The sequence below is a fragment of the Anas acuta genome, chromosome 8 (genome assembly GCF_963932015.1).
Source record: "Anas acuta chromosome 8, bAnaAcu1.1, whole genome shotgun sequence".
Taxonomy (NCBI): domain Eukaryota; kingdom Metazoa; phylum Chordata; class Aves; order Anseriformes; family Anatidae; genus Anas; species Anas acuta.
In genome coordinates this window covers 29,507,786-29,525,639 of record NC_088986.1, presented here as the reverse complement: position 1 = coordinate 29,525,639, position 17,854 = coordinate 29,507,786, and the positions used below count along the sequence as shown (strand labels likewise).

The 17,854-nt window shown below is 38.4% G+C and overlaps 1 protein-coding gene across 7 annotated transcripts in view; it reads right to left on the bottom strand.

The window, feature by feature from the left end:
* The window catches only part of PLPPR5 (phospholipid phosphatase related 5), a 257,024-nt gene that overhangs the window by 41,987 nt on the left and 197,183 nt on the right, over positions 1-17,854 (bottom strand). For 6 of the 7 annotated variants that reach the window (XM_068690249.1, XM_068690246.1, XM_068690250.1 and 3 more), the window contains 2 exons: positions 14,430-14,606; positions 12,623-12,742 (listed from right to left, as the gene is read on the bottom strand). In XM_068690249.1, the coding sequence (XP_068546350.1) occupies positions 12,623-12,742; positions 14,430-14,606 (297 nt within the window). Of the gene's footprint in view, positions 1-2,590; positions 4,842-12,622; positions 12,743-14,429; positions 14,607-17,854 lie in introns of those variants that run through there. The other variant, XM_068690251.1, reaches the window with a different exon arrangement.

The following is a 17,854-nucleotide window of genomic DNA, read 5'->3' as shown; positions in this document are numbered from 1 at the left end:
GGCAAGGGACTTGTTTTATTCCTGGTGTTTCCTGTTAGGACTAGCTTCAAACCCTCTGCCTTCAATGAGAGCCAAAAGGGTTTTGGCTTTGTTTTCCAAAATGAGCATTTCATTCTCATTGCATCAGACTCATTTTTAGAATAGTCAAACACAGTATCTTTAAGTTGTCAGTTGCTATCATTTAAATAGAGGTTGCTAAGGAAGGAATAGTAGCCGCTTCTTTAAGCAACAGTAGGAAAAGGGATGAAACAGTAGATAATGTCTTAGCAGAAAGAGCAGACAGAACAGCAGCTCTCTGCTGCAGCATTTCAAAAACACAGAAATGCCATCCACTACACTATTGAGATTTTAAATTAGGAAAACACAGCAAATCTACCTGAAATTAGCATATTCGCTAATGAGCGTAAGAAAGTATTTTCCCTGCTCCTCCATCCCTTTCTCATTCTGTAGGTCTAAGTTCTTACTTTACAATTGTAGGTATGCTTACTCTCTTTTTAAGGGTATCTGCCTACTTCAGAACAATCTAGGAACCAAAGAATCTCATTCAGAACCACATTAAAGATTGGCAGCAAGGCCACGAGTTCCCTCTACATACATGTATATTTAGGTGTAGCACTGTTATTTAGGGCGAGATTTGTCAGAAGGGTTTGGGTTTTTATTTTTATTTAGAACTGAATGTTGTCTGATGAGATCACTGCTGCAAAGAATTGGGTTTTGGCAGCTAAAAGTCTTAGCTGGGGTCATTCCTGAAGACCCATTTCAGAGGATGGATTCAGTAGTCTCAGGCAATTCCAGTGTGCTATTCTTAATCACATTCAATGCACAAGTCCACTAAAGCAGCCACCAGCAGCTGCATAATTCAGGGATGATTATTCTATGGATGAGATGACTTCAAGAGGCTGACTACTGCAAAACTATTTGTCTGTAGTCACTAGGGGAAGATATTAGGACAGCAGAGCTCCTCTGGGAAAATAAAAGGCTTAGGTCTTGTCCACACAGGGGGCAATTCAGGACAGTTTATTTGTGAAGCTTTCCTTTCCTTTACTTTGTGGAAGTCCCTGAAAGACAGAAAACATAGAGAGAAGAGAAAACATAGAGGCTGAAGAGATGAAGTCATGACAGGTCCCCATTTGTCTTTCTGCTTGTCCAGAAGAAAACTGGGCAGCCGCTGGCCCCAGCTGCAGTCACACTTGTAGAGTGCCTCAGGGTTAGAGTGGTATCTCACCTGAACTGTCCAGTTCCCCAAGCATGAGAGGTGCTGGGTGACGGCTGGGAAGTCTGGCATGTGGGGGTCAAGTCAGCTGTCAGAGGCAGACCTTGGTGAAAACACTCGTGGTTGTGCTCAGAGGGCACCAAAAGGCCTGAGAGGCTTGGAGGCCTGCTCACCCTACTTCAGCCCTCTGCCCTCCTTCCTGCAAAGCATCCCCAAGGCCAAGGCAATCCAGATGGGCAGGAACGTAACTTGGTGATTTGGTCAAAACAAACTCAGGTCGTCTCTTCCTAAAATATACTGCATTCTCCTTTCTGCATGGAAAACCTCAGAAATACCAAAATTAGACTTCAGAAGAGTATAAAAGCTCCCTGCTAACATAATGTGCAAATGGACTGTCACACTCACTGTGATCTTGAACAGCAACAAAATTAGAAGGTAACAGCAAATAGCAAAGAAAATTGCAGCTGAAAAATAGCAATGATATCCTCTCTTAATACATATTGTTAAAGCAAACGTTTTTAAAAACTGAAGAGATGTGAGCCCAGATGCTATCGCCGTATGTCTTATAGAGTTCATGATTACGAACAAACAACAGAATACGTATAAGGGAATGTGAAATGGTATGGATACAAGCCCAGCTGGTGTCCCCATATGCCTTATGAATTCCACTTTTAGGAACACAGCAGCATATAGCATTAGAGATGCTTCTTAAGCACCTTATTTATAAATAGAACAGAGCTGTTTCACTGAAGCACACACAGAGAAAAGGTCCGCAAGGATCATAAAAACAGAAGGTCCACCACAAATCATAAAAACAGACGCCAAAACCATTGAAATAGTTCAAACAACATATTTTTACTGGGAACCACTCTGAGCTAGAATCTTCTCTGAACAAGGGATGATGCTTGTTTATCAGCCTCTTCATGGGGATTTTTTTTTTTTTAAGAACAACTACCAAAAAGCCATGTTAGTTAGAAAATGCCAACTTACTTTCGTTTGGACAAACTCTTCCTACTGAAAGTTTTCAGGTCCAGATTGAATGCCCTAGCTCCAGGGCAGTGGGGCCACTGCAGCTGTGGGAGAGGTAAAAACTTGCCTCTTCTCCAAATCAATCAAAGCAGGGTCTGGATCTTGGCCTGAGCCAAGCATGGTCTGGAACTTCACCAACGGGCAGCGGACACTTCTGCAATACAGCTCTTCCCCTCCTGTTTTTCAATTTCACCAGAACCACCTCTAAGGGAAGGGAACTGTGGGAATTCCTGGTTAATTATGAAAATACATCATGAAATGCAGTAGACTTTTGAAATCATCATTTCATTGTTCATAAGCTATCAACCAAAATATATCTACAGCAGATATCTCAAAAAATACACTATATATGATTGAAAAATTATTTTATTTAAAAATACATTATACAGCAGAGTGTCTCTCTGTTTTCTCACTGCTGGTTCACAGAGATAAAATGATAAATTTAACCCAAATATTTGACTGGGAAAGATCCTGAGAGAGAAAGAGACCAGTTACAAGCTGATGATATACAGTACACTGGAAAAGAGTCATCTCTTTTAACATAAAAGAATCTCTTGGTAATCTTATAAATCAGATAGTAAAAAAAAAAAAAAAAAAAAAAAAAAAAAGTAGGTTTGCTACCATGCAAAAATGAGTGAGGATTTCATTTAAACCTGCACACAAAAATCATTAGTACCTTGGACCCTAAATAGCTAACCTAGAATAAGGGTAAGTGTGCCTAACACGGTGATACAAACTTTGGACCTACTACAATTTTGTAAACACAGTTGGTAGTCTAATAAAGGTGGATCTTCAATCACCAAAGTAACGTTATTGTAGCTAAGGGCTCTATTCTAGGACTTTTCCCCCACTAATTTATTTCTTTGTTCTCTAATTCTCAGCTTAGGATGATGACTTCATGGGATATATTCTATGATATATTCTATTGCACTCAAAGACAACTTGGCCTTGCCCTGCTTGCCAAGCAATATTTAAGTAGTTGCATTTTAGTTAAAACAGAGATTAAAATAAAAATAAGAACTATGTGTTACTATACAGGAAAGCATTAAAATTCAACATAGAAAAATATATACCCAATTCTACAGTCATATGTTTCAAACATTTTCTACCAATGATTAATGCACAGGAAATGCACTGAATTATGGAAAATTTAAGGCCTAGAACGCTATACTTGTTTCAGCGGAGCACACTGAACATTACTGTTCTCAATGTGTCTATAGTGTTAGTGTCAGAACTGCTGCTGCCAGAGGAAAACTTTCTGGCAGAAGTTGAGAGTATCTTCAGCATCTCCAAGATCCAAATCCATTTGGTTCTTAATTTTGATAGGACAACTTCACTATGAATAGTCAGCTAGGCTGTCTTTTGAAGGGGTGGCTCAATTTGATTTTTCACAGTGATAACAGTGATATGATAACATCACCTGATGTTGAAGAAAAAAAAAAATAATCTGTCAGTACCATAAAAACTGACAGAGGATTTTTTGCAAGAATATGGCCCTGAAAAGTAAACAGGGATAGAGAGGTTCCTAGAGATAAATTCTGCCTGTCCCGGCCTATTCATCTGAAGTAAACTAAAGCAGCCATTTCCACTTTCCCATGAATGCTCCAATGTGAAAATGGAGAGCAGAAACACTTTTGCACTTTTCCTCACAAAGTCTGTGACTCTCTTCTTGTCTTAGCACCCCATTCTTCCAGCATAATATCTGTGTACACAACAAATATGAAGAGAAGATGCCGGCTTCCTTGAGCAATTTGTTTAAGTGATCTATGATTAGCAGGGCTTCCTATCAGATACGCTGAGCTAAGAATGGAGCCCTTAACCTTTCATGGGATAGCATTAGTAATAAAGGATATATCAATGATCAAAATTTCTATATTATTTTCATTTCTTTTAACCTAGATACATATATATCATTCAAGACATTCAAGAACTACAAAACAACAATTCAACTACAATTATGTCAGGAAAATATCCAAATAAATAAACTTTTAATTATGATACAATACTTATTACAGTAAAAATTGGCATATTTTTTTTTTCTCTTCAAAAGCAGAAGCACCAGTCTTACATATAACATATTGTTTGAATGATATCTTACATGGAATACAGCGTAATACAATGTGCAAACAGCATTTTCATACAGAACATAATATTTTTCTAGTTTTTATACACTAAAACCGCCTCAAATGGAAACAAGTTCATGCTGAATTAAAAACGCAGATTTTAAAAATCAAATTCAAAACAAAGTATGAAGTTCTGTTGGAATAGGTGCATGAATCATTAAAAAACAAGAAGCCAAAATAGAGGGTATTGTCAGATAAATATAATTAGTGCTCAGTTTGTCCCATTCCGTCAAAAAGTAAATAGTTAATATTTTTTCTAGAAAGTAAAGTGACGTTCTAATATTTAAGAATTCTTCAAAATGTAGGTATCATTTTAATGACGTAAAAATCAAGTCAGAAAGAGGACTTCTAAAAATTTCTTATTTTTGATATACTGCAATTATCGTGAGTGGGCTGTGAAAAGAGATGAAGTCCAATGGAGTGAATATACATCAGCATCAACATCATGTGACTTCTGCAAAGGCCGTGATGTGGTTCTGTGAGTTAAAGGAAAAAAAGAAACAAATAAAAACGCAGAAACCACACAGGTAGACATCAGTCACCATTGTGAAAACTGTTGCACCTTCTGCTTTAGGGACAGCCTCATGCTTGCAGAGTATTGCAGGGTGATTTAAATAAAACTGTTTTTTATTGCAGTGCTCTCACTCACTCCTACAGCCAAGTTTTGTTACATGCTGGAAGACTGTATATGTAACTACACTGAACAAAGCAATTAGGTATGACAGTTCTACAATATTTTAGTTTTACATGCATTTTTTAACTAAATAATGTGAATAATAGAATTAGCTGCAGTTTTGTTGGTAAAATATAATTGAAAGCAAAATGAAAATGACTGTTTCTGGCAGATTATAATATTCTATTTCAGTGTTAAAACAATTTCTATGTTGCTTTTCTTTTTTTTTTTCTTTTTAATAAAAAAATGCAAATTGTTTCCCATGAGCTCCATAGCATGGCAGGAAGTAGTGAAGTGCTACAACAAAACAGCATTCAACAGCTGAGGACCTGTATTCAAAGCTTCTTCAGAATCACTAGCAGCCTCTTCACTTGCAATGTTAGTCTATTTCCTTCAACAGGACAATCCTTATGAACTCAGATATCTGTCTCAGGATGCTACATGTGACTGCACAGTAAAGCTGCTAGAATCCCAAAGAGCTTTGCTGCTTTTTCTTGCTCTAACCTAAGCGAGTGCCTCTGCAGAAATTTGGAAGACTCAAACGTGTAGCAACATGTAGGATCCAAAGGAACCATATGTTGCCTGCTGGTACACAGCATCCTTGATTGCCACCAGTTTGGTCTTTCTGTGTGGTTGGTTTTTAAGCATGCAATATGTAAAAGGAATGAAGGGTATCAACATTTTAAGCCACGTTTCTTCTTCAGCCCCAGGGCACCCAGAAGGAACTGCAACCACACGGAGCACTGCAGACCTCCCTCATCACCCTCCCTCACCGCCTGCAGCAGGCCAAAGTCAGGAGAAGAGAGGAGGCAGCCACAAGTTGAAAAGAAACTGGGGGTTTAGATAACTATTAGAGATTGGGCTATACTTCCAATTTCTTACGTAAGGGAAGTTGTTCTAAGTCCCTCAGAAACTCCCACACCATAGGAAGTGCTGGAGAGAAACAGTGGCCACCACACAAGTTCTTCCTTGAAATGGATGTCTGTCTATCAGTCTGCAGAGAGCCAGGGGGAAGAGGGACGAGTGTCTTCGATTTTCACACTTCAGAAAAGAATCTACATGCAAGCCCGACCAGGGGCACGGGAGGGTTGCCTCTTATTGTCCCTGTCCCTGCAGGCTGGCAGCTTTGCTCCTCTCCCTGTGCCATGACAGTAATGTGGCCAGGAGGAGGAGCTCTTTTTTTTTTTTTTTTCCTCCTTTGAGTACTAAGGATTTTCACTCTAGAAACATCCTCACTGCATTTTGTGCCAGTTTTCACAAGTGAGGAACACCAAATATTAACCATGTACATTTTTTTTTTCTTCAAAGCAGAATGAATATAGTTTAAATGAATAACAATGATTAAACCATAGACAGCAGATTTTTCAAAAGTATCGGGAAAGAAAACAATCAGCATGCGACATTCTGTGAAAGTGTTTTCAGTAAACAATATTAGACATTAGTCAGTGTTTACAGATTTTGACACTGAAGAATAAAAGCAAAATTAGATTTCCTAATTGGAAAATAAAACATAAGCATTTATAAGCATTTCAAAGCATTTCAGTTGTTGGCTATCTTCTGCTTCCAGCAGAGGAAAGAGGATGCATTGGGCAACCTCCATGAGTCTGGAATTGCTGTGAGGACATTATGCCATTTTCTCCATTGTATTTACTTTATTTTTCATTTAGATTCCCAAATCATCCTGTCAACTTAAGCAAGCAACATTCTAAAATTATTCACTTTTTTGATAACCAAGGTAGTTAAAAATGAGGAATTAAAGAAAAATATATTTTTCTCGTTATTTATCCTAATTAATTCTTTCACGTTGTGTTCCTTTCTCCAACTGGCATACATTTGCCAGTGATGCAGGAACCAAACGGTCTTTTGAGTGCCATTAACGCATGGCTTGGTAACTATTTTTAAGAAAGGTGAATGTGGTTCTTACTCCTGCCATCTCTGCTTTCAAACTGAGCAGGTCACCATCCATGGAAGCATATGCAAAGCACAGAACAGAAGAAAATCTGCTTTCCTCAATAAACTCTTAGAGAGAAATGCTAAGCTCCCAGTCACGAAGCAATTGATTTGGACTCTAGTGAAGATTTGTCGATTCATTTCTAATGGGTTCAGCACGATGATACATAACTAGGTCAAAATTAATGACTTTCTAATGGCAAGAATCACTGATATTGATTCATGGAACTATGTATTCACGCTTTTTCATATGTTACCTTCTCATGCAAAACTACAAATAAGCTTTGCTGAGACAGTTCACAGGAAAGCAAACAAACAAACCAGCATTCATCTTCTGCTCAGATGCACTGTGACAGAGTTCACTGTGAGATACTAATCACTGTAAGCCAAAGATTTCCACAAATGCAAGAGACAAGCAAAAAAAAAAAAAAAACAAAAACAAACAAAAACACACGCGAAAGACCTCAGCTTCTCCAGTTTCAAGGGAAATGATTTCACCTACAGCACTCAAAAGAATTAGAGCATGCTGAGGGGCTGCTCACAAGCAGCAGTTTCACAGACAGGCACACCAGATTTTGTATTATTCATTTTAAATTGACAGCATCAACTTGGTGTCAGCACCGCAAACAAAGCATGCTTCATAACCATGCTCTCACACCACTAACAGAAAAATGAAAGGCTAAAAGGCTAAGCCTTGAGTGCAGGTTCCTGGGGGAAATTATCCATATCTGGGTAATGTTAAATAATTGAAGAAGTCCATACTTACCAAGTTTCTTTCTGATTTGCAGTTTTCATTATATTTAACATTTTTAACCTGAAAATTCTGTTCTATTCTCATTGATACAATTATAAATAATCATAAATAGTCATCATCTTAACGATTCTTCTATTTTTGAAATCAGGAATGTGAAAAATTGTTTGTAGTTCTTCACACAGTAGGGTTTGTTAATAGAAAAACAGCACTGTAGTAGTTCTGGCAAAAACAGTAATAACTATATTTTAGTTACCATAAAATTCTCCTGGTCAGTAAAGCTTATTTTATGCTTTTACTGGACAAGCCACATTTTTAGAGAGAAGAATGAGTTTAAGTGAAATTCCCCATCTAAAACATTGCAGACCTGCACAGAACGCTGCCATCACACGTTGTTTTCATTCCATACACAAACACACAGTGCACTCTTGCACACGTTTATTGCCTTATGTGAAGATGGTCAAAATGGTCCATTCCTGATATCCAGGAGAGGAACCTAATGATGCGTGCTTTGAAGGAGTTTTGTTGCAAAGGATCTTCTTGGTTGTTACTAATACCTTGATTCTTTAACACCTACAACATGTATATTTGAGGAGGTCACACTGAATATATTGTTCCGTTTCCTACGTTTAAATATTTTATTTGAAAGTTAGATGTTGTGATCACAGTTTGCATTCAAATAAAGAATTCTTTTACGATTCCCTACAACCAGATCAAAGCAGAAAGACTTGTGTTCATGTCCTACTCAAATTTTTAAGATTGGAACAAAATTGCTCAGCTTCCTCTTCTGGGTTTGTGTTTCTGTGTGTGAAACAGTGTTTTACTGTGTCTCCTTTAACATAACGTATTATCAAGAGAACCACTATGACAACAGAAATTTGAAAACCTGCCCATAGGCTAATGTAAGCACATGAGCTGTTGTCAAGCTGTCCTGAAATCACACATGCATGAATTAAAACACTGCCTGTAGGGATACCTACGTACACTTGTGGACACAAAGCACAGCAGTATTTGGATATTTCTCAACTAAAATATTTTGAAGCAATAAAAATAGACACAAGCCCTCTCTCCCATTCTATCACAGCACAATGACCTAAAACGTGCTCATGTTTTGCATTTAGCCTGTGAGTTCAGTGATGAGCCATCGGTCTCACTAGAGAGCCCCAGGGACCAGCTCAGACTGCCCTGCCACACTGCGCGTACCCAAGCACACACACCAGTGACAGATCCCTTAGTACCAAAATGCTTAAAACCTCTGTATCGCATGAACAATCAAGTTGAAGTAAACAGAAAACGCATTATAGAAGGAAAAAAGCTTCTACAGTTTTTAAAGTCTAATTTAAGAGGGATCCAGGACAATATCTACTTACTGCAATTAAAATGTTTCATCTCCACCATAACCTTTGGCACATACACAGTATAACAAGAATTACGGTGCCAAACTCTATAAGACTTTTGAGACAATTGGCCCTGACAATCACTAGTAATTGGTATGATAGGCAACAAGAATGTGAGAATGTCGTATATTGTGAGAGGAATTCCAACTACTTATCATCACTAAAACTTGAAAGTGACTGTGTCTCAAAAAACAACCACCACCACCACCGCTGGCCCATCTGTAAAGGTAGAAAGACTGTAAACTACCTGTTTCTTGTTCACAGTCTGCTAGAGAGTCAGTCCCATGGGTGGAGTAGAAGCAATCTCACATGGGTAGAGTACAAGCTATCTCACGGTAAAAAAGAGCAGTGGTTGTGTCTGGGGATGTGATTTAGGCATTGTTGACAGAAGTAACACTACGAAGGGATGCCAAGCAGAGGCTTTGGGGATAAATTCAGCTCAGCAGTTGAACAGAGCACTGTGCAAATAAATAATATCGAACAGATGCAGAGAGCACTGTTGATCAGACAGTGATCTCATGCCATAGGAGATGAATTATAACGCCTATCCTAACCCAGCACTTTTTTTTCTTTTCTTCTTACCATCAGAATTTTATCTACTGCCTCAATTCATCCTAAAATGCTCCCTATTTCCTTTGTATTTGATTTTTTCAAAGGTAGAATACCTCTAAGAAAAAGTCTAGCATGCTCAGCAGCTACTACAAGACATGTACCAGCCTTCTGTAAGCCCTAGACAATTTCAGGTGACTTTGGCATGAAACAATAAGGTGTCAGTCTCCCCTGAAATAGGGAAAATTTGTGCCTGCACTGGATGATGGTGGATTTTAAACTCTTCTGGGTGCCACCCAGAACATCCCTACTTCCCAGGAACCCTTATAACAGAAAAACAAGTGTCTCTAACCTTGGCTGTGGTGGGAATAGGGCCTCCCCTCTGTAGCAGAGGGCCTGCTTACAAACTCAAGTTACTGCACAAGAGATGAAGGTCAGAGACAGAAGAGAAAAAAGAGCAGATGGGTGAGTGATGAGGTTTCTTGGCTTTCAATCTTTTCATTAATTCCATGGATGAATGTAGTTAAGGTGAAAGCAATAAGTCTGCGCTGCTGAGCCAGCTCTGGCAAGGATTCTTCAAGGAGACTCTCTGCAACTATGTTTTATTTGAGTGCATAAGAAGTGGGTACCCATGCAGAACAGCTTCATCATCTGCATGCACCACAATTAAACAGAAGTGTCATGCAAACAGTGATCTACCCTTAACCAGCAGAATCCCAGTTCAGAATATTTCAAGTACACATATTCCTGCTTAAAGAGCACTTCATATGTGGCTCCTGACCCCCACCAGAGCTCAGACAGTGGCAGCACAGAGAGCATGCCAAGCACATTGGTTTTCCAGCAGGAAAGAAAACAAAACACTGCAACAGACAAGTAGCAGATCTGGAAACAGAAAAACAAAGTATTTCCAGGTCTGTGTATTATGCCACGTACCATGTGCTTATTCATTTGTTGGTGAATTTAAAACAATTGCAATGAGAGAGGTCCCATCTGGTACAGATTTCTAATGAAGTAATTCTTTAGGACACCATCGTTAAATTGCTTATTCCCAAATGCCCGTATGATTATCATTTTTAAATACCAGTAACAGAGCTGCATTGCTTCATCCCAGCTCTCCTTGAGCCCACAATAACTTTAGTCAGCCAGGTTCTGTTATTCTTAACAGCTAATTTATGATAGTAAGCTGGTTTTAATACTGCCACAGAAGCTTGCAGACTGACAATAAAGAAAAAAATCTAAAATATGCCAAATATGAATGTATACACACTCAGAATGTGGAATTAAAACAGCCCTAACTGAAATATAGTGAAAACTAATTTGCACATGGCAAAATATGAGTATCACACAAATAATCTAGCACCAATCTTTCTAGAGGAGAATGAAGAACGTAAAACAAGACAATAGTTAAAAAGTAAAAACTATATTAATAATTCTTCCAATGATGGTAGTTAATTAAGATGGCTCAGTTTAGACCCTAGTTTCATGTATTACTCCTAGTGACTTTCATTTAATAGGGCCTGGGTTGTATCCAAAACTTGAGACTAAGCATTTAAACAAAAACAAAAGAAACAAACAAACCACACCTCACCACCTGCAGCACTTGGAAAAAAAAAAAAAAAAAAAGATTTCTCATCGACTACTTGCTAATTCCAATTCAAAACTTTCTGAGGGTGGAAACAGAAGAAAGCATTTCCTAACACAAACTCTCTACATAGTCATCCTCCCATCTCATCTGAAGGAAGAAATGCTTTGCAACAGAGAGAAAGATGAAGCCATACACTGAGATCTCACCAAGTCATCCTCAAGCAGGGCAATTCCTGCAGCCACCCTTCCCATAGCTTTCCCCACATCATCTCAGTCTTGCCTAGGCCAAGTATTATAAAAATAACATTGTTTGTCATGGATAAGAGGGTGTTAAATCAACTAGAAACACAAAAATAACATGAGGTCTTTATCCCCAGAAAATATAAAAATAAAAAATTCAGCAGACAAACTACTGCTCTGATAAGTAGAATCTGCACAGGATACACATTTATGATCTGTGATGGCTTTTGAGCTGTATAATTTTTTATTATTTTATTTTTTTTTATTGTAGGAGAGCCTAGCACATAAATAAGACACGCTTATTAATATGGTATGTCCTAGGCCAACTGACAGCTTGTTTTGTTTTGACATTTTACAGGGAGCTTACTGAAGGGACTATTTTGAAGATACACATTCATCATCTAAATGCTTGTTCAATCAAATGATACTGTGACCTCCTTATGACAAAATATCAGCAGAAGTAGCTTAGACACATTTGGTTCAAAAAGGCATGTTCAATTATTCTGATAAGAAATCTTTCCCTTCAAGGAAATAAATAACAAACCCAGGGCTAGCAGCAATTCTTATTAAAGGACAATTTCTACCATTTTCAAGTGACTAACCCAGGCTGGGAAGTGGTTAAAATATTTCTTCTTGCTTTAATATGAAAAATTATCAGTGGTAACATGGGTTTGCAAGAATGCCGTAGAAACATAATTTTGGTGCCCTAAACAGTAGAATTGTTTACTATCTTGAAACATTGGCATAAAAAAAGAGATTTTAATGACAGATAGAGTCATTAGAAAGTAGAACTGTGTTAAAAATTTGCATTAGTAACTCTAACTTTCCTTCTAGTAAAAATACCAAAAATATTTTCTTTATTTGATTATGCTATTTCAGGGCTTGTTTGCTCAAAGAATTATTCACATATAGCCTTACCTAACATTTCCATAGTACAACATCATCTTTGGAAAACCAGAAATTTTTATTACAAGAAACTAAAATAACTTTTAAAAACAGCACAGTACTTACTCATGCAAAACATCTTGGCCTACCCAGGAGAGTATTGCCTGTATGTTCTTACCTAAAATCATATTTTTCAGTCACTTTTTTTAAAAAAAAGTCAGACATTACCTTTTCTAACGGGCTTTCTACTCGGGGTATGCTGATCATGGGCATCTGGGCCAGATTATCCATATGAGAATGTTCATGTTCTGGCTGACGTCCTCTGAAGTTATTTACCACACAAACAACCTAGAAGGGATTAGAAGGTAAACAGAATAGCTAAGGAACAATTCATTTTTTCAGCTTTGATCATGACATCCATAATTAGGCAGAACTGACACTAGCTTTAGTCACAGCTTACAGTAGAAACACTGAAATATGAAGTTCATGTTTTACAGAAAATTCTTAATTAATATTTCATAACAAAAGATTAAGAGTAAATTATTTTTTTTGATACATGCATCATCACAGAACCAAAAAGCCCTCTTAAAGCAAATACATTACTGAAGCTAAATAATATAATACTATTTATTAGCAATTTGTATGAATGAATGAACATCCAGAGCACGTGCAGCAGAATATGGTAATAACCTTACATGTACATGCCTTTGAAGGGCCTGCACCATCAAAGAATGGTACAGAACTCTTTTGACCAGCAAAGAATTTCTCAAATGGAGAGTGAGAAAGGGAGGATAAAAAGGCAAGGATCACCAAAAGGTTTGATCTAAACTCCATTCCAACAGCGTAGTAGTGACACTCACAGGCATTTAGTAATGTGGCATAAAGCAATTTGTTCAGGTTTCTACTAATTCAGACACTCAGCCGAGACAATGCTTGCCAACTATATTATCTTCAAAACACAACTAAATTTGATGTCATATTACTTAAATGAATTTATGCAATACAGCACAAAAGATAAGAAAATGTGCTAGACAGATTTCTTTTGTGCTCTATTTTATACCTTTAGGGGCACAAACACAACACAAAAACTTAAAAATGCAAAAACAAATACAGCTCCAGGATAACTTGTGTTGAAGGAAACAACTGGAAGTGCCAGAAAGTATATTTTAGAGAAGACCTAAAGCTGCCCTCACATGTATCAGATGAGTGAAAATGCCTACCTCAGCCATTCCTGTGTGAGTTCACAGCCAAGGCCAATTTTGAGATCCAAGATCTTGAGATCAAGATCTTGAGATTCCAGAATCAATATCAAAAGAAATTTAATCGGAAAAAAAAAATCAGTTATATTTCAAAGTTATATTTAGTACTAATACAAGCTGTCAGACAGACAAACTTGCAGGCAATAAGCAGGAGTGACTATTCCATTCTATAGTCTTGCACTGAAGTTATTGGTGAAGGTGATAAATAGATTAATGGCAGCTCTCTGACTGACACTGGCCTGTGACTAAAGATCTGGTGTTGCAACACAGCTCCAGAAAAGGAAGAAGCTAAACAAGAATTTTTGATTGAGAATAACTTAGAATTTCAATTTAAGCCTGAATTAGTATGGAAAAAAAAAAAAATCAAAGGGAGCATGAAGATTACTTTAAAGCCAGAAAATTATGAACTAATTCAGTGTAGGTATCAATTACAACTTATTCAGTGTAGTTATCATTATACTGCATTTAATGTTTTATAAATTAAATTATGAATAAATGTTATTCTGTGGGATATGTACTTGCTTAAAGCAGGGCTTGATGCAAAAATCATTGGTTGAAACTCATTAGTCTGTTTTACCTGAAAGTCAAAACAGATAATTTGATCAACCCATTTATTTGATATTTCTGAATGTATGTAAATATATCTAAGGAAACTGATAATTTAAAAAATAGAATCACCTCTTTGTCTGAAAAGTCAAGTTTACTAATACTTGCTAGGAGATACAAACCAATATACTGATATTTTTCCAACAGAAGTGACACAAATATACACTTACCAAAAACACTGCTATAGATATTCCAATTACAAATCCTGCTATTACATCTGACCAGTGATTTCGATACTCTGCTACTCTGTTGATTCCAGTAAGGAAAGCTAAGCACATTAAGCCCAAACACAGAACAGGTTTTGCAAGCCTTGTTCCTCTGGCTTTTACTGTGCTGGTGATATACATCTGAAAAGTAGAAAGGAAGAAAGTTGAAGACTGATTGACAATATATTCTACTAACTGGTGAAGAGAATCTCTGAAACTTGGGGAGTGGGAGGGTATAAAGAACCAAGAAAGTAAAAGTGTTACACAAGATAAAGTCTTCACACCCTTTTCTCAGAGGAAACTCTTCTTACAGAATAAGAGTTAGACCACAGTAATTTTATGTCTTATGTGAACCTGGAAAACCCCCAAAAGAACACAATAATTAGACAATTCTATCCTATCATTCTCAATTTATGCATTTATTTATGCAGAGAAGTAGAGAGAGAGACTGACTTTTCATATCCCAGTGTTAGCAATAATAGCATAGAATCATAGAATCATAGAATATCCTGAGTTGGAAGGGACCCTTAAGGATCATCAAGTCCAACTCTTGACACCGCACAGGTCTACCCAAAAGTTCAGACCATGTGACTAAGTGCACAGTCCAATCTCTTCTTAAATTCAGTCAGGCTCGGAGCAGTGACCACTTCCTTGGGGAGCCTGTTCCAGTGTGCAACCACCCTCTCTGTGAACAACCCCCTCCTGATGTCAAGCCTAAACTTCCCCTGCCTCAGCTTAACCCCGTTCCCGCGGGTCCTGTCGCTGGTGTTAATGGAGAAAAGGTCTCCTGCCTCTCGACACCCCCTTACGAGGAAGTTGTAGACTGCGATGAGGTCTCCCCTCAGCCTCCTCTTCTCCAGGCTGAACAGGCCCAGTGCCCTCAGCCGTTCCTCATACGTCTTCCCCTCCAGGCCTTTCACCATCTTCGTAGCCCTCCTCTGGACACTCTCCAACAGTTTCATGTCCTTTTTATACTGTGGTGCCCAGAACTGCACACAGTACTCGAGGTGAGGCCGCACCAGCGCAGAGTAGAGCGGGACAATCACCTCCCTCGACCTACTAGCGATGCCGTGCTTGATGCACCCCAGGACACGGTTGGCCCTCCTGGCTGCCAGGGCACACTGCCGGCTCATATTCAACTTGTTGTCTACCACGACCCCCAGATCCCTCTCTTCTAGGCTGCTCTCCAGCGTCTCATCGCCCAGTCTGTACGTGCAGCCAGGGTTTCCCCGTCCCAGGTGCAGGACCCGGCACTTGCTCTTATTGAACTTCATGCGGTTGGCGATCGCCCAGCTCTCCAACCTATCCAGATCCCTCTGCAAGGCCTTTCCACCCTCATTCGAGTCCACAACTCCTCCAAGTTTGGTGTCATCAGCAAACTTGCTCAAAATGCCTTCTATTCCTACATCCAGATCGTTTATAAAAATATTGAAAAGTACTGGCCCTAAAATGGAGCCTTGAGGGACCCCACTGGTGACCGCCCGCCAGCCTGACGCAGCCCCATTTACCATAACCCTTTGGGCCCTGCCCGTAAGCCAATTGCTCACCCATCGTATGATGTTTTTATTTAGCTGTATTTTTATTTAGCTGTGTTTTTATTTAGCAAGAGATCTTCTCTTGAAAGGTGCTACATCAAGGTCTGTTTTTTACTAGAAAATGCCTTTCTTCCTCATACATGGCTTCTCCATGTTATTAACTAGAGACTTCACAGAATCACAGAATCATCTAGGTTGGAAGAGACCTCCAAGATCATTGTCAAAAACCAATGAAAATTGAACTAGATATCAGCATCTACTTATATAAACAAAACGTAATAGTTTCAACCAGTGCTGGATGGATACAATCCCATACCTCACAGACACAGACTGAAGATGTTTAGTACTAATTTCCCACATAAACCAACCTAAATACAGAAACTTTTATACAAACTCCAAGAAATTGAAATGCCTAGTTCTGTTCGCCGTCTAACTGTCCCTGTGCAGTACAACTGAATTAAAAGCAGTGTGTGGTAGTAGACCAGCTCTTCTGCCCGAAGAGCAGGTGCATTAAGGACTACAGGGTTTAAGCCAGTGCTTCTCAAATTCTGATGGCCCAATGGGAGAAATGAATTTCAATTCTCCTGTTTATACTTAATCTTGGCATTAAGGCTGCTTGAAAGTTTCACCCTGAAAAGTAATACTTCAGCTGAATAGGATTTTGAGAGGGAAAAAAGTACCTTACTTTCTGTAGAAGATCCTTCTGCAGCTAAACCACCGAAATCCCTAAATCCTTCACATTTAGACAAAACGCTATAGTTTTAGGACTGAAGAATAGAAGTTTCTTTGTGGGGTTTCACTAGAAACTCAAACTGTGTAATGTCAATACTTTGAATTGCAAAGGGAAACAGATGAATCTGCATTAACAAACTGGTACCTTTCTAGCTAACAAATGGGCGGCCCTTTGGCTTGTTTCTCACCATCTGAAATTTCATCTGAATTGGCTCACTAACAAGTTAGGCACTGCTGCAATATTCCAGTCAAGAAAAATATCAGAAAGTGTGGTTACAGTTAGGGTAATTTAACTTCCAGGAAGGAAGGAGTGGTCAGAGCTTGCCTGATAAGAACATCTGCCAGTCATTTTGTTCAAAACACTAGAGAAATAATCAAGGCATAGGGGGGGAAAAAAACAACTAACATAAGCAGGCAGCTTAAAATCACAGCAGAGTACTTCAACACACACATTACATCATCAACATACCTTATGTGACAAACAGCAGACTAATAGCATGCTTTCAACTAGTGCAAACAGTGCAAAGTTTTGAAAAAGAAAGTTTAGGGTTGTACTTCCAACCCACAGTAATCCTTTCTCCTTCCATTTAAGAAATAGTGTTTCTCTGTTTGCTGACTAGCCTTTTATCTTAGGTCTTTTTTTCTTTTTTTTCTCCAAACTCTCTTCTTTAGTGAGTTGCTCTTACCACGTGAAATGCTGACAAGATAACTGCAGCTTTCATTTCCAGCTCTTTAGCCCCAGCAACTTTTCTTCAAGCTACAGGACAGTGCATGCTGAGTCACCCAGCAACCCTCTCTTTGAGCGAGTCTCGCTGTACTTGTGGATACTGCCACTGTTGGGTAACATTAACACTGTGTGTTAGAACATCTGGTGCTTGAGAAAATAGTCTAGTATTCTGAATGCCCAGGAATGATACCATATTTCATATATAGCTTGGGTGAAGTTGACACAGGAAGTCAGCAGGAAGCCATCCTGCATTTAATTCTATTTTTGGGAAAACACTCAAAATGACTACTGAGAAGGAAAAATCAGCTCAAACCAAAAAGGTGTAATTTGTTTAAGGTAGATCTTGGTGATGTATTTCATTTCTATAACACCTGGTCATCATCCAAGCAGATGAT